General features: G+C 27.7%; 1 protein-coding gene across 1 annotated transcript in view; it reads right to left on the reverse strand.

The window, feature by feature from the left end:
- Nucleotides 1–1084: 1084 nt before the first annotated feature.
- Nucleotides 1085–23476, reverse strand: part of babo (TGF-beta receptor type-1 babo) — a 41857-nt gene continuing 19465 nt past the window's right edge. The window contains exons 3-8 of the mRNA XM_011061865.2: nucleotides 19040–19248; nucleotides 11738–11971; nucleotides 10876–11109; nucleotides 10057–10397; nucleotides 9387–9626; nucleotides 1085–8717 (exon numbers count right to left, since the gene is read on the reverse strand). Of these exons, the coding sequence (XP_011060167.1) occupies nucleotides 8595–8717; nucleotides 9387–9626; nucleotides 10057–10397; nucleotides 10876–11109; nucleotides 11738–11971; nucleotides 19040–19248 (1381 nt within the window). The 3' untranslated portion in view covers nucleotides 1085–8594. The remainder of the gene's footprint in view (nucleotides 8718–9386; nucleotides 9627–10056; nucleotides 10398–10875; nucleotides 11110–11737; nucleotides 11972–19039; nucleotides 19249–23476) is intronic.

A 23476-nucleotide genomic window follows, 5' to 3' on the forward strand; every position in this document is an offset into this window, starting at 1 on the left:
GCAACAAAGTAACGGACGAAAAACGTTGCTGCACACGGGTAGAAATACAGTCAAAATAATTATAATCTAGAATAATCTAGATATAATTTGTATGCCATAGCAAAGACTAACATAATCAGTTTTAGGATAAAGTTAGCATGTGACAGCAAATAGTCAAACAGACACATGCGTTCATTTATGCGGCTCTAAAATTATTACTTAATGATCTATGCGTAGTTCTGTAATCAGCGCATTTATGAATTTGCGTATATTTGTCCGCGTTAGTATACTTATACATATAATATTATAAATTGTAATAAGTTGTAATGATTAATTAATCTTTAAATTTGATTTAATGGCAGAAATTTTAAGTTGTTATAGGTTCAATTAAAGCAAAAATTATTTTTTAATTCTATTATCAATATTTTTACATAATTTTAAAATAAAAAATTAACTTTAATCGAATATTAATTACATGTGAAAAACATTCTCCGTTTATTAATTTATCTTTATTAGAGCATCACACTGTTATAATATGAGGTTGTGATCACTTCTTTGTAGCAAAATACCTGTGCAGTCAAAATGGATGTGACATTGTTTTCAAAATCTAAAAATATCATCCCATTTTTGCTGTTAATGTTATTGAAACGTTATAATGATGTTGTGGCAGTAGCTGTAATAGACAAAAAAACTGTGATTTAAGTTGCAATAATGTCATTGCAGACGTTTTAAAGCTTCATGTGCTACTTAGTGTATAATTGCATTCTATCTGCAAAGAATTAATTACAATGAAATCTTGCGTGAATAATTTTAAACACTTAAAGTATATTTATAAAAGTAAAGTATATTTACAAAAAATTTAAAACTTTTATTATTATCTTTTAAATTTCATATTATAACAAATAAAAACTAAATAATAACAACTGACAAATAAAAAAATAAACAAGGAAAATTTGTTGTTTAATAAAAATAGAATATTATAAATCCAACTTTCCATGTGTATATAATTTATTTAAATATTAACACCATTTGTGAGAAAATGAGTGTGATACATCCTTAAAAATCTGATATGATAAAAGGTATCAAAGAAGAAAAAACAAAGAAATACATTAAAGTAAATTTAATTTATTCGAGCTAATTATTTCTTTTTCGGACCACTATGGCGTTTATTAGTAGGATCCGCTTAGAAGCCAGATTTGTGAAGCCCTAAACGTATGAGAATTCTATTTCTAATCGTACATCATATAAATGCCTTAAATTTATTTTATCAATTTGTTGTTCTTGTTAAATCTCATACGTTAGGCTTCAATAATCTCGCATTTCCAATTAAAAATCAAGAATTAATAATTAATAACATTAGATACGTATATCTATTAACAATAGTAAGATCCATCCACACCGCCAGGCACGCTTTATACAGCGGCAGTAATTAATGGTTGTGATTTAACATACACGTCACCGGTTTTATTTTATAAATCGTAGAAAACTTGATTCTAGTAACGAATGAGCGTATCGTAAAGAGTCGTGGAACGTGATTCGTTATTAACAAAAAAAAATGAAAAAACTTTATCGAGTTCGATAAAGTCACTTGCTATGTTTGAGCCACGAGACAAGTGAGATACAGTATTGCGATAATTATAAAAAACGGTAACTCATTGGATCGATGTTCTCGCAAGTTCGTGGCTTCTATTAACGCTACATTAACGCATTGAACACTAAGTAACAAAAACATAAAATTAATATTATGATATATAATTTCACACTCAACAGTATAAATGTAATATAACACACGTTTACGAAACTGTTACATTATTAGTTGTGAAATTATAATATTAATATTATGATCCTGTTACCTTGTGTTTATAGATCGTTTTAGTTCAAGAAAAATAAGCATCTCAGTCTTTAGAATATGTATACCAAATCAAGCAGCTCTCTAATAAAATATGCCCATAGAAAGAGTTGTTGCTCTCCATTTTCTTCTTTTGTTACAATTCTAATTTGCGATTTATGTATTTACTTTTTAGTATTTATAGCACATTATTTCACGATGTTTGATATTTTACAAACAACTTCATTCGATATAGATTTTATCCCACAATATACCTCGTTTTGTATAAGTTGAAATTCTCTGATTTATTATTTTTTTATTCTTATTACATTACAAGCCGTTAACACATTTCGCAAATTTCTTTTATTTCGAGATAAACCTTTAACAGCAACAACCTTCTGTGACACTATATTTATCGCGATATATTTGAGAGTAGATGGAAAAATAGAGGAGACGCGACATACCCAATTACAAATAATCAAAGTTAAAACGGTATCATTCATTAACTCAATCACCCTGCTGTTACAAAAATTACAAGTGCGCATTCTATCCATATATAAGTTTTTTCGATGAACATTTACACCATTATGTACAGAGTATTATACAATAAAATGGGAAACACAGAGAATAGAAATTGTGATATAGCAATAATGAAACGATGAACTTATCCTCGCTAATAGTATTACTAATAGATATTTCTTTTAACATATTTATAAAAGAAACAAAGAATTGCGTCTACAAGCAATTTAATTTGGAAGCTTTTATATTCTCTTCTTTATTACGCATTTCACTTGCATCAAAATAAAAAAAAAATAATAAATTATTTAGACAACAATAATTTAGACAACAATAAAACGAAAAAAATAGACGAATTTGTCAAATTGTTACAATTTTAAATTTAGAAATTTACTAATAATGCTCAAGCTGATTAAACGAATATCCGAAATTTTGTATAATATTGTACATTTAACGTAATCGTAAGAGCTGATCTTTTAAAATGTAATATAACTCTGCAAAAGAACAAACAACACAAAAAAGAATAGAACAATAATTAATTACAAACAAAATATCGCAATTATTATTAGAGACTTGTTTAATTATATAGAGAAAAATAAATAGAATAAGAGCTCTTTGTTAGAGGTTGCAAAAATATTAAAAATTTGCGATATCTTCTCCAAACAAATGAAAAATATTTTTGGTCTATAAACCTTTAGCAATCGCTAATTAACTTATTTATATAATATTTATATAATATAATGCGTAGTATTATATTGATTAAAAAATCGCACTGTTCTGATTAAATTACAAAAAAAAAACCACTTTTTAATTATAAAATTCAGAACAGTTTTCGATACTCTTTTTCTAACCTAATATTGTTTAATTTTGTAATTGTATTATGCTTTATAAAAAACATATCCTTTTTCTATAAAAAAGAAAAAGGAATTTTTTGCAATATTTGGGGTATTTTAAATTAATTATTTATACATTAAATATTAACAAAATATGACAAATAACTTACATTAGTATACAATTGTTGCGTTTCATACTATAGAAATAAAACATTTGCAAAGATAAATTTTATGCAGTTGCATCACACAGCAAATAGAGTATAAACACTACAGTTAACATTATTCATAACAATTTCAAAATTTTCTGACTTTCTGTTGACTTTAAAATGGAATATCTTTAAAATATATTTTGTTTAATAAATCCTTATATATACCCAATATGAAATATCAGAACAATGCGATTTTCTTCGATAACAAGATTTTTTCTTTACACCGGTAATTGTTATAAACACTGGTATCGCCTAAAGCGTAAAACAAAATAGACGGTAAATCGCCTTTAAAGGTACAAGTTTCTTCCTACTAGTGGAATTAACGCTGGCATTGCCGCCTGTGCAACGTTCTCTTCTAATTTATTGTTACTCTTTTGTACAAGTGTGTGTTACGGTTCAAACAATACGGAGCGGAAAAAGGTGCAGAAGATGAAATATTATTTGGCAGTTCGGCATTTGTCAGATGTAAGTCAGACTGTTCGACGGTTCGGCGACCCAGTTATAATCTCGATAATTCAATTGACATTAAAATGAATTCGGGAGTGACGTCCATTTATCGTTGCCTGGAAATATAGTTGGCAATGGCTATATGCAGAGGAAGAAAAATATCTTTTTGTTTCAGTAAATTCAAATTTTCAATCCATCAAGTTAATATATGTAATTTAAATTAATTTATTAATTCTTATATTAAATGTATTTTTTACTAAAAACATGTGAAAAAATTGATTTAACTAAAATTTTTCTACAATATGTCTTTAAAGTTTCTTAATGTCCATCAAGTACTTATTTTGCTTGCAACTGGTGTAGTAATGCACAAGAATTTACATCAAAGATATTTTTCCTCGTTTGGGAACGAATATAATTCATGGAAATATAATGTATATTGTTATCTTGTCTCTGTCGTTTTAGTTAATACTCAGTCAGATATTGGCACAGAGAATTGTACTAGTAGTATGGAAACAGTTATAGGGGAGACATCAATCGAGCTTGCGGTATTACGCTGATAGGTTGCAGAACCGCAAAGCTTCACCGATATATAGACTATATTATTTATGTATGATAAATTAACTTATATTGTAACAGGAATGTATGAAAAGTAAAAATAAATGAAGAAACGTAAAGCTGTCGTTTCTTTATAATGATAATTTGTTAAAACTCGCATGAAGTACACCTATTGCTATCAATTTATCTTATAGCAAAAATATTCCAAAATCTTGATTACTAATTGTAATCAAGAAGTTAAAAATTTTCTCAAGAATAAAAATATTTGTTTAAAACCGTATTGCAAGGAAAAAATTTAGAAAATGTAGAAATATCTAAATAGCTCTAAGCTCAGTCTTTTTTCTATTTTCTAAATAACAAAAAATAGGAAACAAATAATTATTAAATTAATCAAAATGTGAATTTTCAAATTAATTCCGATAACAAAATATAAATAAATGTTAAACATGGCTCTCTTAGAAGAATAGAATGAAGTTACAGTAGCAATAAAAACAAGTAAAAATTTTTGATGCAATACTTATCAAAAGTCTGTTTCAATAAAAATATACAAAAAATTAAATTCAAAACGTTACAGAATTTATTTTATAATTTTGTCAATCAAAAGCAATTTAAAGATTAAATTTTAATAATAAATTATATAAAAAATTAAATAAAACTATTTTGAAAGTTAATATTAAGATTTCGATTAACTTGAAGGTAAGGGTAAATGTCTTCAATCTTAATTATGTATTATTTACTAATCGTAGATTCTCAGTCTTTCGGCAAATTGCAATATGTCTGTAACGTCACTCCAGAATAAATGAATCGTATTTACGATTCATCGTTTCGTCTTATTTTATTCGACTTTTTTAATAAAAGATATTTGTCTGTGCTTGCTAATGTAAAAAATTAATTTTTAAAAACATATTCTGCTATGCCTATTACATTATTACAGTGCTGATTAATCTTAATTTGCGATACATTTATTAAACAATGTTTAAAATTCCCATAATATTTCAACACTGAAAAATTTTATTCAACCGAGATAGTAAACTGAAGATTTGTTGTTGTTTTAGAATAAAATGTTAAATAGCATTTTTTAAATAAAATATTTGCATTACAAATCTATCTTGATAGCAATCTGATGTTATTTTTGTCATCAACGATGTTAAAGAAGTATAAATACTTATTTTTAATATTAAATATTAGGTGTTGGAATTAATTCGTAGCGTTTTTTAATGAAAGAATGTTATTTATTTCACATGAGCATTAAAAAATACATTAATGAAAGTACTTCCCATCACTTGTAAAACGCTACGAATTAATTCCAACACCTAATAAAAATTTTATTTAATATTATTTCAATAAAAATGCTAATAAATATTTTATTTAAATTGTTGGTATTGATAAATTTTAATTCTGAGAAAATATAAAAAATTTTTTGTTGTAGTTATTTATAATTTGCTCCTATTAAAGAAAAAATTCTCCTATGAAATTATCTCTAATAAAATATATCGTTTAAATTGAATTATGTCACAAATTAAGAATTATCAACACTGATTTACAGACATATATAAAGAATTAATAAGTATAGTGTCATCGTTATGAAATTATATAACTGGGTCGGAACGTTGCGATCATGTAAAAACGGAAGAGGAAAATTAGAAAGACATTCAAATCGACGTCATCGGTATAAAATAATATAAAAATATGATTATGTATTCAGGATACAAAGGATTCTCCGTTATTTCTTCTATAATATAATGATAATAATTGTAACCTCGCAAACTTTTACGTTGACTATTGGATGACGAAGATTCTTATTTTCCTGTTCTCTTGTATTCTATCGCACGCTTTGCTCGCTTACTATCTTTCATTCCAAATTAATCGTCATATTTCTTTCTCATTTTGTCAAAGAAATATACACTATACACTATCGATATAATCCATTATTCATTGAAGAAAAGAAGAATCCGTTTGCAGATAAATAAAACGGTTTCTCCCGTTCTTCGACGAAACTCATAATTATGTTTCAAGGAGAGACGTCCCATACGCATACTCGTCGCATTCTTATCTTACAGTATATCAAAGTTATATTTACCTCAAGCACTACGATTGCTTTTTAATCCATCGAAATACAGCGCGTAGATGTAAATTCATCTGAAGACTTTATGTTCGGAGTTTTTGAAAAAAGTTTATAAAACAGCATTTGATAAATGGATGAATTTCTTCAACATCTATTTAACATAAATATGATAGAAATTATCCAAAGAGCACTTGGACATAGTAGAGCCAGAAGAAACCAACTTGAAAATATTATTTCTTTATTTAATTTTTCTTAAAAATGTTATTATTCTCTTATATACATAATCTTATATATTATCTTACACTTACTGGTTAAGAACTACATTTTAATATTAAACTTTTTTAATATTTCTTTTTGGTTCAATCATATGCAGAAAATTTGTCTGCGGCATTCTCCATTATTAAAAAGATCGCGTTATTAAAAATGAAGTAACAAAGTTCAAGAAGTTGTCTCAAAAGTTTACAACTATATTAGTATCAGTTGATTTCTTCTTGCCTAACTATATATGCGTCCTCTGATATACACAATCGATCCCATCTTTGCTGCATTTCGTACTTTACTTTATTCCGCGAAAAAATACCCGAAAATATGAATTCTCCAATGATTCTCTTTTTTTTTATCAAATCTGTTTTTCACTTTTTCTCTCCTTCTTGTACCAATTCTAGTTCAATTCACACGTTTCTACATTCTCACACGTTTCTCATACCCTCTTGCGTTTTTTTTTTCACGATATACGCGTGCTTTTGAGCTTAATATCAGCCTCAATTTCAATGTCAGCTTTCCTACATTACAAAGAAAACACATTTCAAAAACCTCGCGTATCCTTACGCTTACTTTCCGCATGATCTCGCAAAAATATTCATCTTGAGCAAAACATTCGTATGTATCTACTATATTAAGAGTATACGTATAGGGTCGACAAATAAAACCGGACGATGTGCCAAAATTTCACGACATCTCACACACTGAAGGAAAGGTGAGTATTTTTGTTAACAATTCATTAAGACTGTGAATTTTGTCAGTGAATGCAAAAATTCACTAGAGAATTTCTCGACGAGAAGATCCGCCTTATTCAAATTATCACTATTGGATACGTCAACATTAGTCACTCGGTTGTCCGGTTTTCCTATCTACCCTGTACAATCATTTTTATCAACTCGGCACTTTTTTCAGAAAAATAAAAATAAAAAGACACGTATTTTCTTTGTATAACATGATGTATGGCATATATAGGCTCCCTATACCACACATGTAATCATAATTTTTGCATTAAAATAGGAAATTTTCACGATAACACTTTTGGAAATGAAATTTAAAAAATGTTCCTGTATAGCTTTCTTCGCTTATAATTTGCCAACACATCCAGTCGGAGCTGAATTGATACGTTTAAATCTTGCGCGACATCCTGATTACTTTCGGCTAATCGATATACTTTGCACGAGCATAGTGATCATTTCACTGAGGTAACTTGTTTATAAGATCATCTAAACAATAGATGGTTCGGTTAATCGACTCGATTATTCCAAGATAACAGGAATATATATATATATATATATATATATGTAATATATAATTATATACGTGTGTATATGCGAGTACTGTTCCTCATTATTAATCAATAAATGTTGCTATATAATAAATTTGTATACTTCATTATCTTAATATTATGGTAATAAATATGCAGCGGTTTGAATTCTTTTTTTTATGTGTTAGTGTTCGCGTGTGTCAATGTAAGTGGCGTGTAATTGAGCGATCGTTCGATTAACCGAACGCGTATTGTGATTGCCTGTTGATCCATTCAACAGAGTCATCGATCATCAGGTCGCGATATATTAGGGCTGAAATAATGTTTCCTATAGCTCGCACGCTACCCATCGAAACAATCAACACGCGTAAAAATCCATTCTATTTTTTATCTCTTACAATTCCGCAAAGCGATATCAATCTATTCATACAGTATTTTATTCGATTGAGGCCAATCTCACATAAGAAAGAATCTCGTAACTCCATTTAGTCTGTTCCAGATTCTTCTCGACTACGCGAAATATTTCTTCATCCTGCCGGAAGCTCTATCGCGTCAAATTTCAAAATAGCAACATTTGCATATATGATTCAATCGACTTTTGTCGCTTTTCTGTTGAAGAGCTCGGCAACAGCTTAATCTATTTCAGGTCGTCTATAGCGCCATAATTAGCGAGCGATTTCTTGATCCTGAGTGCGGTTAGCCTGGCGGCGGCATTGTGATACCAACATTCCTTCATTACTTTCGATATTACTTGCAAAGCCTATGTAAATAATAAATTATTAATTAATTAATTTAACTTATCTAATATTTTTTTAGAAATTAATTTTATCTTTACGGAAAAAACAGTTTTGTTAAAATATCTAAAAATTTAGCTAGATACAAATCTAAAAATAATTTTGTTGAACCATCAGAATAATTATGTAAGACAAACTGATTGCTAGAATGTCAAAACATTTTGCAGCGTTGCTCATCATGCTTGAGTTTCCTACATACAATTATTTTGATGATCTAACAAAATTATTTTTAGATCTGTATCTATCTAAATTTTGAGATATTATATTTTAAAAAATCATTCTTTCTGTACAAACTTTCTTATTGTAGTTTTAATAAAATGTAATTTTAGTTGAAATAATATTTAAATTTTTAAAGTAAATACTATTTTTTTTAATTCGTTTTATCTTTCATTGCTATGAATTGCATTTTATAATTATTTAATTATTATATTTCTCATTACACTACATTTTCAAGTCATGTGAATGTTAATATACAAACATAAATATTACATAAACAAAATAATTTATTAATTAAAGCTGTATGTATATATATTTTATTTCTAATTTATTTTCAAATAATTCTAAGTAAAATTTTTTAATTATTCTAAGTAAAATTAGTAATCTAAACTATATACTTTTGTTGTTTTAATACTCACTTCGATCGACTGCCATCGATTCGGTATCGATGGCCGCTGTCGATCAGTGCACACGACTTTCCGCATTTCCTCGATAGTTGGATCGGAAGGCACCAAGTCGTAAAAGGGCAACTGATACTCGTCGTGAATTCCACCGACATTACAACGTCTAGCAATCTCCCAAAGGATCAGACCGAGTGCGTACACGTCGGCCCTCTTGAATGAGTCGAAGTGGTTCATGTTTATCGTCTCTTCAAGAACCTGAAAGCAGAAAACGTTAGTATGAATTACCGAAGAACCGTCTTCCTGACTGACAAGAGTGCAAACCATCGCGTCTTATCTTTTATTGCTATTTTTATTGTTTAATAATAGTGTCCGACAAATTTAAATTTTTTTTGAGACCACAAAATAGACAAAGTAATTCTTATAGATCTTCTTTTGTCATTGAAAGAGAATCCGCTAATTGTTCAATCACATCACATTTTTGAGAAAATTCTACTTAAAAATATAAAAATGACATTTTTAAACAAAAATAATACAAAAAATTTTCAAACAAATTATATTTGATAATTTAATTTCTAATTCATAATTGACGATTCCTAAAACCTTATATACAAGATACTTTTATAAATAATTTTGCTTTTTATCTTTCGAATCAGAAGAATCTTCTTTTACATGGCAATATAATTACTTCAGGCGCCATGTATCTCTTCGTGCCGACTCTGTTGTTGAGCTGAATGTCGACGGTATCCGTGATTACGTCGTGCCTGGCGGCCAATCCGAGGTCGCCTATGGCGCAGGTACCATTAGTCTTCACAAGGATATTTTTTGACTTCAGGTCCCGATGAGCGATGGCCGGCTTGCCTTGCGTGCCGACTATTTCCATGTGAAGATGTGCCAAGCCAGTGGCGATCGACAAGGCCATCCTTATCATACCGTTCGTGTCGACGGTCGATCTGTTGAGGTAATCGAAGAGCGAGCCCTTCTCGTGATAATCCGTTATCAGCCATAGCTGTGTCCACGTGCCGTTATCTGAAAAGGAACAAAATGACCCGTCATTCCAATTCACAATTTATTCAGAAGACATAATTCGATCGTAATAGCTCTCAAGTAACGTACAAGATGATAAAATATGTAAAGAAAATCGATAAAGAGAGCCTTTGAATGTTTCATATCAATCTGAAGAGCTCGTCCGTGCGCTCGAAACATTTTCAGAAAATAAATTTGTTAGATAAATTAAACCAGTTAAATTTAATTTAATTTTTTTAAATATAAACGTATTTCTTATTAATAATAAATTAGCATGTTAACTTACTTTATAATTATATATTTTTTATTTTGGCACAGAAGGTAACAATGATTCGTATTAAAATTCTCTTTTAAATTAATAAAACAAGCGTAATAAATATCCTAAAAATCATGGAAAGTTGAAAAAGCAGTAAACTATTTTTTAAGTACGATTTTCGATTTCACTAGAATTTTAAATTAAGTATATAAAAAAAATTCACACCTTTGTTATCGGCAGCGATAAAACCTAGAATATTGTCATGCCTCAGCATCACCGTCTGATAAATTTCGGCTTCCCGGAACCAAGATCTCTCCTCTCGCGAGCTGAAGATCTTTACAGCAACATTTTCGCCGCGCCAACGACCGCGCCATACCTCGCCGAAGCGGCCTTTTCCGATCGTTTCTACCAGCTGAATCTGGCGCGCTATGCTCCGTTGTACCAGAAGTGGCAGGCCTACTTGAGAGAGGATGGACATTGGAGAACGTAAATTTCAGTATTAAACATGACTCACGCATTACGTGTTTGTGTACCATGCCTGACGAAAGACGAGGGTTAACGTGTGTACAAATACATGACTTTGTAAAAGAATCTATTAGTAAACAAATCTGAGTTATAGATTCATTTAGCAATTTAAATTCAATGAGCTAATTAATGTAATGATGCATCTGTATTTTTGTGTGTATGCAAAAGGAGTATACTTATATATAGTTATATATTGTTTATATTCATATATTATTTTTTAAGACTAATGAAGCAAATTAATAATATTTTATAAAAATTTACTACACATTTACTAATGTTGTAATAAAAAACTGTAAAATAACAACTCTCTGTATGAAATCTGTATAATTTTTAATAATATTATATATATATATATATATAAAATGTAAATTACAATTATTATAATTATCTGCATCTTAATCATTTGCTAATAAATATGTACCCATAATAACTATAACAAAGAACGACTAATATATTTCTATCAAAAGATTTTTCTTTTCTTAAAGATTCAAAAGATATTTACCTATTATCTTATCATTTCATACTAGTTTTAAATGATGAACTTTAATTTAATTTGACCTACCTGAGCCACTCCCACTCGTAGTCATCTCCAACATGTCCCTGATAGTGACGCCGCCCAGAATTGGTCGGTCCGGAGCCTCCAGCGAGTCATCCGGAAAGTGCCTAGCCGGCCTCTTTTTGGTCATGTGTATATGATAGATTGCCATTACGACCACGCAGATCGCGCATATTGGTACTGCTATCGTCAAGGCCATTTTCCAGGTAACCCATGTTGCGTCATCACCACTCGACGATACTTTCGGCAAGATATATTCAGTTATTATTTGCACGTACGAGCATCGACGGATAAACGCTAATTCAACTTCGATGACGCTGTATTGTACACGTTATCATACTGAAGGTATGATGTACCAATATCAGAGACATTCAACTTGTAACGTGTATTCCTGGATGAGTAAACTATTGTTTCAAAATTTACAAATTACATGAATGCAAAAAAATTTTCTTAAACGTAGTTTTAGTAATAAGAGAAAAAAATCTAAAGCAATTGTACTTTTTTATGCGTTATTTATTTTTGTTGATATTTAGTAATATTATTTGTTCACATAATTAAATAAATTGTTTCATAATTTTTTCAATAAATTATTTTTTAAATTTACTCTCTCTAAATTTACAGCACATGACGTCGCATGGACATTTCGTGATGTGTTTAAACGACATTAGACGTCAGTAATATAGATATCCAGTAGTATAGATGTTATCCATGCGACATCGAATAAATGTGCTGTGTAAGTTCATATTTATTTAAAACAAACGTTGAATATATCTCTGATCTTAGAAGCAAAAAAACTTCGAATAAAAATACATGAATTGATTAAAATCACTATTATGCATTGTTGATTCGAAAACAAGCAAATGTGAGTAGAGATTTTCAAAGAAAAAAGCTATGAAATGTAGGCGTTAAAAAAAAGCGTAAAGCAAAAAGATATATAACTTATACAGAAGACCTACGTATACCAAAATGCGAAGACATTATGTTACAAAATGTTAATAAAACAGTTAAAGCAAAGCGATTTCTATACTGACAACAGTTAAACAAACACATTTAACAGATATAGTGCAACGTGGACAGGATTTCGGTCTGATCATTTTAGTAATCAATAGCTTGGTTCATGGCTAAACCTCTGAAACTCACGGGATTGAAAGATGTTCTAAGAACCTCTTTGAAATTGAATGATGCATCAACGTACAACTGCGCCTCGATAATTTGCTGTTATTTTAATCGCTAATCTTTATTATTTTCAGTTACTTTGTATATCTTAATTGTTAATTTCAAATTTTAAATTTTAATACTAGTTTAAATTAAGTCATCGTATAAATCAAATAAGATATGCAAAACAGTCTTAGATTTTTTATTTTTATAATCTTTTGACAGATATTAATGATACAAACTGTGACTAAAATAATCATTATTTGTCGTAGTTTTTATCCTCATTTATATATCTAAATAATGTTTTTTTCCACTGAATCCCTAATCATAGAATGTTCTATGTATTGAATCCGAAGTAATCCTTATTCTACCGTGATATGCAACGTAGAACAAAGATAGACATTTCTAACATATCTCGAGACGTCAGTAGCACGTTAAATACAAAATTGACTTACCTGCGAATAACGAAATTGAAGAGCATTACAGTATATTCTTTCAAGTCACACAAATGCTATTAATCAATTATTTATCAAAATTCATCACACAAATATTAAGTGAAAATGGTATTAAGCGATGTCTGAAACAGCCAATTAAATTGTTATAAAATGCTGAGCAAAAACTATTTATTCATTTGAATAAATAATTTATTTATTTCAAATCGTGTTAGTTCAATAATTCACAATTTTATGTTTACAACAAAATAAATTATTGCAACAATCTGAAAAAGAACTAATCTACTGTAAAATATATTGATAGACTTATACAAAAATGTAGTATAAATATTATTTTAAAATAAATATTATTTTTATATTTATATTTATATTTTACTTATACATATATTATATATCTTTAAAGTTAATTTTTTAATATGAAAATATTTGACGTAATGTATCAAAAAATTGCGATAGTTAAGTAATTTTTAAATAAATTTTTATTGAAAGTCATCTCTATAAATCTGAATTACAAAATAGATAACTAAATCCAACTAATAAATCCAATTAATAATTTTTCAAAAATTTGTAATTTAACTTTTTCTGAATTAAAATTATAATAGACGTATCGATATTATTCTCCAGATATAAAAGCTTTGTAAACCAGAGTTTTGAAAGATAAAATTGGATATACGTAGATATGTAAAACAAACTATACATTCATCACGAAATCAAACAATCACGAAATTCAATCGACAGGATTATCGCGATGTGTAGATAGATAGGACGAATCACGATATAATTGGATATTGATTCCTGTGAAGATTTCAATGAGATGACAGGCAACATGGCGAGAAACGATTCACTGATGAATGATCGCACAGCAACAATGAATCTTCTAATAATAATGAGAGAATATGCATCTTGGTAATATTAATAAAAATATTATTTATAAAAAATATTGTTTATAAAAGTATCGTACGTCATTTAAATAATAATTAATGTTTATAGGCTTCTGTTTCGTCACATAATGTTTTTATTTATAATCGACAGAAAGAAATGTATAATATTGTAATGTTGATATTTTCAGTATTACAAGAAAAAACACTAGACTTTTAATATATATATGTATAAATTAAATGTTATAATAATATACTTTAATTGAAAAAAAGTTTAAAAGTATTAAATAATGCAGCAAAATAAAAACACTATTATTATATTTTTGTGTTATATTATTTATTATTTTTTTTATCAGTACATATGTAAATTTAAAAAATTGTCAAATTTAATAGATTTATTACCGTTCCATCTCTCTTCCCCCTCCCTGCAATATATATTATTTTATTTAAAAATATATAAAACTAAAAATATGAAAAAACATTTATTATCCAACGGAAGTGTTACACTTTTTTATTTAAATTTAATCAATTTCCGTTTAATTTACTTTTATAGAAAAACAGATACTTTTTAATTAAATAGAACCAAGAATGTCAAATATGACAGAGTCGTATAGAATTAATGATGCTATACGTTTCAATATTGATAATGTTATAACTACTGGTCCAATGCGAAAATATTTTCCATATGCTAGTAAATTCTCATTGGAGCTGATTAAACTGCCACGTGAATATCAAATTCCATAAGTGAACACATAACGTATGCATCTCGGGCTAGTATCGATCAAATCGCTGCTGCAATGATATCCGCCGATATAACTGGATGTCCTCGCGGATTTATTAGACCACGTACAATCGAATATCGCTTCCAGCCTGTCCCGTCATCCCTTTGTCCAAATCGTGTTGTGCACGCCTCGTTACTTTATATTCCGGGAGAAGCTATTCGTTTGCGCTTGGCAAATTATACCTTCGTTCTCAATGTCCGCTTCTATTCGCGATCGAAATCCATTGGTATATGTATAGATATCAATGATATATTTTCCAAATAGTTCTAGGCTTATATTAATAATACATAAATAATTAAATTAGAAATATAATACAAATAAATAAATAAATGATTCTATTATTGTTAATTATTCAACAATTTTATTACTAAAAATTTATGATAGTTTATTATATTGCTTTCATTTATATAAAAACATTTAGCATAAAAATAGATGTATGAAAAAAATTCGCCCACCTTTAAATATACTGAGATAAGATATAGAGAATACGAGTCTAGATTATTACATAACACATCAAATTGCAATTTCAGCTGTCTCTTAGCTAAAACTACTTATTTATTATAATATTTCGCCCAGTTATCCTTTATTACAAAGTTTTGTAATCATATGTACACATGTGCAATTATTAATAACTCTATGATTTTTTTATAAGGATGGACCATCATTAATTAATTATTTTAAGAAGCAACACAAATTTTTAATTTAATTTATTAGCGTTTATGCAAACGTTTTAATATAATTAATTAAACAGAATCTTTTTTAAAATAGGAAATTCGATTTATATAGCGATTTTTAATATATAATTGGAACAATTTCAACCAATTGAATTATGATCGGAACTATGTGAGATTATTTGATAGTCTGAATGTTATCAGTAAAAATATTACAAAATTTCGTTCCCATTCAACATTATTTCATGAAATTTTCATTAAATCAATTATTTTTAATATGTTTGTTAAACTTATTTATCTTAAGGAACAACTACATTTTTATTTCTATGATTTAAATAAATCTTTTAATGAATAAGTCACATGTGTGTGTGTGTGTGTGTGTGTGTGTGTGTGTGTGTGTGTGTGTATGTGTGTGTGCACACAATTGCATAATATATTTATTTAATTTAAAATACATGAGTTTGTAAAAATTATAAAAATATTTTAACAATTAATGCAATACCAGAAAAGTATTTTAAGGTTAACGTACTCTCAATTGTATATGAAATGATAGACTGTGTGGAATGTCCTCGAATTTTTTATCAAATTTTGTTCGCGTTGCAAAATTCACTGGCACGTGTATAATTGTATATACATACAGACAGACTAGTATTATCTTATCTATACGTAACGTACACAGAACGTACGTTATCTGCATCCCCTCTTTATTACGAACAGGAGATGTACGAACAGAAAATGACAGTATACATATATGAGTGCACAATTCAATAACGCTGTCGAAATATATACATACATTTGAAATCTAATAGAAAGTAATTTTTTAAAATTCACTTTTGCCATAAATAAATAATAAAACGTTTAATTAAAATAAAAAATAAACGTCTAAATTAATAATTAAAGTTAAATAATTAAGTTTAAATTTAAATTGTTTAAATTTAATTGTTATTTGAATCATTTTTATTTAACGTTAGAATATTAAAAGTTAAATGCAATAAATATACATAAGTAAATAATAAATTTAAAACATTATAATATGTTATATATGTTTATATAATCTCAAACGCTGTCTAAAGATAATTACGAATTGCGTAATTTATATCTCGCATTATGTAACGAAACAGTAACACTATTCTGTAGTAATAACAAAATATCGATTTTTATTTGATAAAATAATCGTTTAAAAACAAAAAACCACGACGAACGCGATCAGGATACAGAGAACTGTCGGTTGATGGCAGCCATTCTGTCCTTTCCTTGTCTTGTCAGTTTGGCACAAGCAAGATAAATGACGCGAGAACATGAAACATGGGGGAATACAGAGGAGAGAGTGGTGTGAAAAGTGCGCGCCCAGACAATTCACAAAAGCGTAGAAAATCGATAATCGATACCCCGCTTTTCTCATCACTGTCGCACGCATGCCTTACCAAGGTTGCCATCGGAAAAGTCTTTTTCCCGCTAATTTATAATTCGCAAAACAAAAAGCTGAAGCGCCGTAAAACAATGACAAATTTATATACGGCAGAGAAAAAATATTTATAAACTAAATTAAGAAATTATAAAAACAGAAAAAAATTGTAAAAGCAGTAAAAGACCAAAATGTAATTAACTTTGTTTTGTAATCATGCATTATACAAAAAAGGTATATGAAGGATAACAATAGAATTTAATCATAGACTGACTTTGGAATATATAAATCTGCCATTGCTTCTAAGTGCTATTGACATTAAAGCTTCGAAAAATTTCGCAGATTGCATTTGTCAGGATTCAATGGCAAAATATAAATTTATAGTTTTTTTCTTACTTTCCGAACTTTATTGCGTCATTGAATACGTAAATCAAGAGTTTTAAATGCGTAAATTATTACATAATTTATTACATACATTATTATATAAGTTATATATAAGTTATACAACAACGTGCTCATAAAAATATCATAAGAAATAGATAATTTAACAGATGAATTATGACTTAATTGATTATAAACTTGTCAATTAGTCGATTTAGAATAATTTGACATCTCAAAACGTCGATACAATTTCAATATTTTTTAAAAATAAATTTATCGTTCATGTTTTAAATGCTTAGAATTCAATCAATAATTCATTTACTTAATTTTGCTAAGTTATCAGACGCAATTATACGCGATAGCTGTTGTTAGTTATCCGTGTAAATCATTTTATTGCAACTCAACGATTACAAAAGCAAAACCTATCGCTTGCATCATATCACGGATGGCTGATCCATTCAGAACGGAGGACAAGGCAGGAAATGCATCCGACCATAAGTTGCTTTGTCTCGATAAACATATTACAAAATAATCGACATAAACTATTTTCAAAATGTAATAAGTAATAGTTAATAATTTTATAAAAATAGAAATTTAAGACACAATAAAAGCTTTACAATATTAAAATAAAAACGAATCATTAATTTATTAATAAAAAATTGTAAAAACAAAATATAAATTTTTAACTTAACATTCTACTTAAAGCAAAAATATTTTATTTAAAAATGTTAATGCAAGATATTTAACAGTTAAATAAAAAATTTTAAACTACATTTATTAGCAATAATAAAATATTAAAGATATAAATAAATTTTAATAATAAAAAAGAAGCTTTTAGCAGTGAATAGCAATTAATATTATAACAAAATTATTCAATCTTTTATTACTTAGATTATATTACATTCCACACTAAATAGATATAAAAAACTATATCTAAATTTTTTCATTAAAAAATGTAAAAGTTTATATCGTAAAATTGTAAAGTTCTAATATAATAAATCTATCATTACATAATACTGGTTTCTTCCCAATAAAATTGAATAGATAAAAAGCTGGAATTTAAAGACAAATAAATATAGTCAAACCATATTATTAATCTATTAAATTGCTTACCAAATATTAATAATATTTACATTGTGCTAATACGATTAATCTAGTAGTAATAATCTCTAATAAAAACCCCCTTTTTTAAAAATATATTTACTACAGAAAAAATATCTTTAAATAAGCTATAATTATATTACACAAAAATTAATACAACAACTTTATTAATAAACACAATATAACTTTCCGTAATCATTTTACGAATTATCTTTAACACGTATTATTTTAATAAACAAATTACTATCAATTTTTTACTCGAATCACAGAATGTTTAAAATTTCCTTTCAATTTTTACTTAAAGAACTTATTTCTTTTATGACTCAAATAAATATTCAGTATTTCCGCCATTGAATCCTTCGAATTTAATGATCATTTTGTTTTTGCCAGTATCTCATTCAGCGGAGAAATGAACTTTGTAGCAGGAGCAACCTTGGAGGCGAGGAATCTCGCGGCAGCCGCTTTAGCTGCAATTTATTGTACCTCCTTCGAGGTGGTTCGCAAAGTGAGAATTCGACCGACCTCTGGACTCGTAAGTAGGAAAGGAAGGCCTTAGATCGCGATTGCAGTAGTCAGAATGATCGCAACAAGCGATCACGAATTCGATGCCATCTCGACCGCGCAGCGTACCGTTTGTGGTGCACCAGACAGAGTACTCAGTATCCGGAAAGAAGTTCATCTTATTGTAACACCTGGGAAAATAATTTACATAACGAGTACTGCCGCGGACCAGACTATGGCGTTCGTATCGCCGAAAAGTGGAAACAATCCACAGCTGCCGTAAACTGTAAACTGATGTAATATCTTTATGGAAATATAGCGGATAAATCAGCGGATGTACCAGCAAATTACTGGAATAAGATTTTGGTAGGATAATATCCAATTGAGATAAAGAGGAATAAAGAGGAATACTAATGGCAGCATTTTAATTGGCTCAGTATGCTACGACGCAGAGTTTAATAAGCTGCAGAAAAATAATTAGCATACATTAGACTTGATTGCATTAGACTTTTGATTGTGATTAATCTATTTCCTTTTTCGTTTATATTACAACTAAAAACGTAATTTAGAAACATAATACAACTCAAAACTTGTAATTTTAGTTTGTAACGAGAAGAGTAATTATTAATCAAAAAACTAATTAATCGAAGCAGTCAATGCAATTAAATCTTTAAAAAAGTCTATATAAATTTAAAAATGAGAAAAAATTATAAAAATATTGTAGGAGAACAAAAAGCAATCGTAAATTTAAAAAGTTTTATATTTCAATAATAATAAAGTATATTCTATTTAAAAAATTAAATATATTTAATAAAAAATTGAAAAACATTACATTTTTAAAAACACATATATACATATGTGTAAACTAGTATAATAAGAATATATACAGCATTATATAACTTTTCAAAGTTTCATAATACGTGCATATATTATCTAACAAATTTGAAAATTATTTTCAATCTCTGGAGAGATTAATTAGATATTTTTTCTTTTCAGAATTCATGAATTTGTAGACATTCTTCTTCTGATGATACATCTTAAATTAAATTTTTATCTTAACAAAATCAATTTAATATAAACTAAAAAAGTTTTGAAAAATAACAAAACTTTATCTTTCAGTTTATTTTATACTTCATTTGATATTAAACACTAGAAAATTTTTGCAAATTTTAATTTTGCAAAAAATTAATTTTGTCGAATAATCTTGAAAAGAAAGATATAGAACAATAAATAAAATAAATTATTAAAGTTTATCAGGAAATTCTAAAGCTCGACGCAATTCTTACAACATATTGTACTTAAAATCCGTAAAAACATTGATTATATTTTACGCTTTATAAACAGGAAAAAATATAATCTATTACCCTTTTAAATTTTGTAAAAATATTCAATATATACAAAGATAATAAATGTAATATATAAAGTCAGAAGGCATGCAGAAAAGTAAGTAATAGTATTTCAATCCTATCCCAGGCAGAACACATATTCATAATATTATACGACGTCTTCACTTTATTTGCCAGTATAAGTGACAATAACTTATTAATGACTATGTTCTTATGACTTTTGTGTTCTACTTGAGATTTAACCTCACAATCTCAAGAAAATTTTTTAATAAATTATATTGTAAAAATTAAAAAACTTGACATGAGTTGCAAAAAGGTGCATTATAATAATAAAATTAATTAAAATGATTTGAAAATAAATATACCAATGAGGGAATAAAATAATCATAATGTTCTTTTGTACAAAAATTTCTCATGTCAACTTTTTAAATGTTACTTGATATGATAATAGATAAAATCATTAAGTATCATTATGTATAATATATTTTTGTTAACATTAATAAAGAAAACTGCGAATTTTGCAGAAAATCTGAAGGTTATTACAGGAGGCGGGAAAGATATTTACAAAAGCCTTTCTCATGTGGGTCACGCTATCAAAGTTACTTGGGACAATACTATCGTTAAAGAGCGCAGAGAAGAGAGCTATGACAACATGCTACCGGTCCTTTCCGAGTTCACTCAGGAGAATTTCCGGTATACGAAAAAAAAATACAGGAAAAAAATCACCTTGAAGCGACTACAAGCTCCGAAGGTGGCAAACATATCGGTATCACAATAGCGTCACAATAGCGTATTATCTTATCCAAATTCATGATCTTGTTTATTATCTCATTTTTTTCTTATAGATGTTGTTTATTTTATATTAATTTCAACATGAATTTAATTTTGAGATCCATTAAGATATAATTTTTTAGTTTACAATGCATCAAATGTAAATATAATGTAAATAATGTAAGTGTGTATTACATAGAAAAACTGAAAAACTAAAGAAATAATAGAAAATAATAAATGCTAAATAATTATTAATTATATTTTTCGTACAACTCCTTACTGCTGTAAAACAAGCTGTATCGTATTCGTTTTAATGGAAACAATTTACGTATTTATACGCAATATAGTAAGAAAAACGAAGAGAAATAATTTACACACGCGAACGTAACAGAGAGCATAATAACATGTTAATCAAATACTATTAATATTGATAATATTGATATACTAATGTAGTACTTTGTAACTGACTGTGATATTTAATTAAACATTTAATTCTTTTACAGTAACAAATGGAACTTTATACTTCATTATAGTTAAAAAAATCACAATATAAAAAAGTTCGTTTTACGCTATATTGGACGTAATAAACGGCGAAAGAGAACGCGCAAAGCTCATCCGTGAATACGCAAATAGTGCGTCATATATACGCGTCTACGTCTACTAGCGTGTATAACAGCGTGTCAGGAGCTTTCTATTCTTTACACAATATATATAGTGTACATGGCTTTGTACAGATATAGAAAACTAGACAATGTGCCAAAATCATCAGTTGATATTTTAGGAATTAAATTCTTCAACTAACTTTGAAGTAATCCTTGACTTCTGCATAAACATACAAATATTTTTTAATTTGTAAATAATTAAAAATATAGAGTTTAATAAATTAAGATTCAAAAGATAAATATATAAAAAAAATATCGTTTTCTTATCGAATATCAAATAAGTTTCATTTAAGGATCTCAATTGAAAGATTATTTAATATTAAAAAATGTTATTATTTGAGTTTTCATTAAAAAAATGACAGATTAAAATAATCTACTCTTAAAATATCATCAAATAATTTTCATATACATGTCGTATAAAAGTGCACAGATAACAGTAGCGGGAACGCGACAGACAGCGTGTCAGAGAGAACTCAAAATGATAATGCTCGAGCAAAATAAAGATATATGCATTGGCAGGGACCGTGACATAACACTCTATTCCGATCGTAAAAAAATAACTCACAGCTAGGCTAATTCTCCGTTAAGCTATATAAAAACACTCTAACCATTGCTCGAGCCGCTTCTGCTTTATCATAGAACAGAAGAAGCTTCATATTGCGCACAAATTTTTTTGCAATGTTAATATTACTTCTTTTATAAAATATTGCAAATATTATAAATTAAATTTTTATTGTAATTCTTGAATATTTATTTTTTAATGAATAAGTTAGCTCATTTATAAAAAAAAGAAAGAATGTAAAATATCGCTACCAAAAATAGATTAATATAACAATATTGTTCCTTTGATTGCAAAGATTTTTACAAATGATTAAATTAATTTATTGTGAATAAAATATATAACCGTATTATTGTTTTAAATAATATATACTTTGAACTTACGATTAAGCGATTACTGACAATGAGTACTCTTATGCAAAATATATGTCCACGAAATTTAATAATTTTATTAAACATAATAACTTATCTTATTGTAAGGTAGCAATCAAAATAAAATAGCAAAATAAAAAAACATAAAAAGTTAATTAGAACCATTCATTAAATTATATATCATTCAATTATATATATAAGTAAAGTCAATATAATAAAATTAATTGAGCGTATATATCTATGAAGATGACCTTAATAATTTCGAACGATAATAATTACTGCGAATAGAGTTGCCCCTTTAATACTTTAAGTAAATAGTTGCGTGGGATAGGTCAAACTAGCTTCTAACTTGGAAACAGTTTCTTTGTCACATATACAACTGTATATTCCGCTTTCACTCTTGTTGTCTTAGTTTAGACATTTTTAGAAATTTTTCCATATATATGCTATATCTATACATTACTCGTACTATTATAAAATAACTAATATCACAAATATCAAGTTTATAAATAATCATGCAACTATATGTGTAATTACACTGTACGACAAAATTTGATCTCTTTTTACGTCACGAATGTGAATAATCATTTTCTATGTATTTTTGTCTTGCACATGAATCCGTCGCTAAATTTAGCTGTCACGTGACAATTTTCAAAAAATATAGTGTAAAAATAGCGCTGTAGCACTAGCAACAAATTTTTTCTTTAAAA

This window comes from Acromyrmex echinatior, chromosome 3 (assembly GCF_024713525.1).
Source record: "Acromyrmex echinatior isolate Ae372 chromosome 3, ASM2471352v2, whole genome shotgun sequence".
In the NCBI taxonomy this organism is placed as follows: domain Eukaryota; kingdom Metazoa; phylum Arthropoda; class Insecta; order Hymenoptera; family Formicidae; genus Acromyrmex; species Acromyrmex echinatior.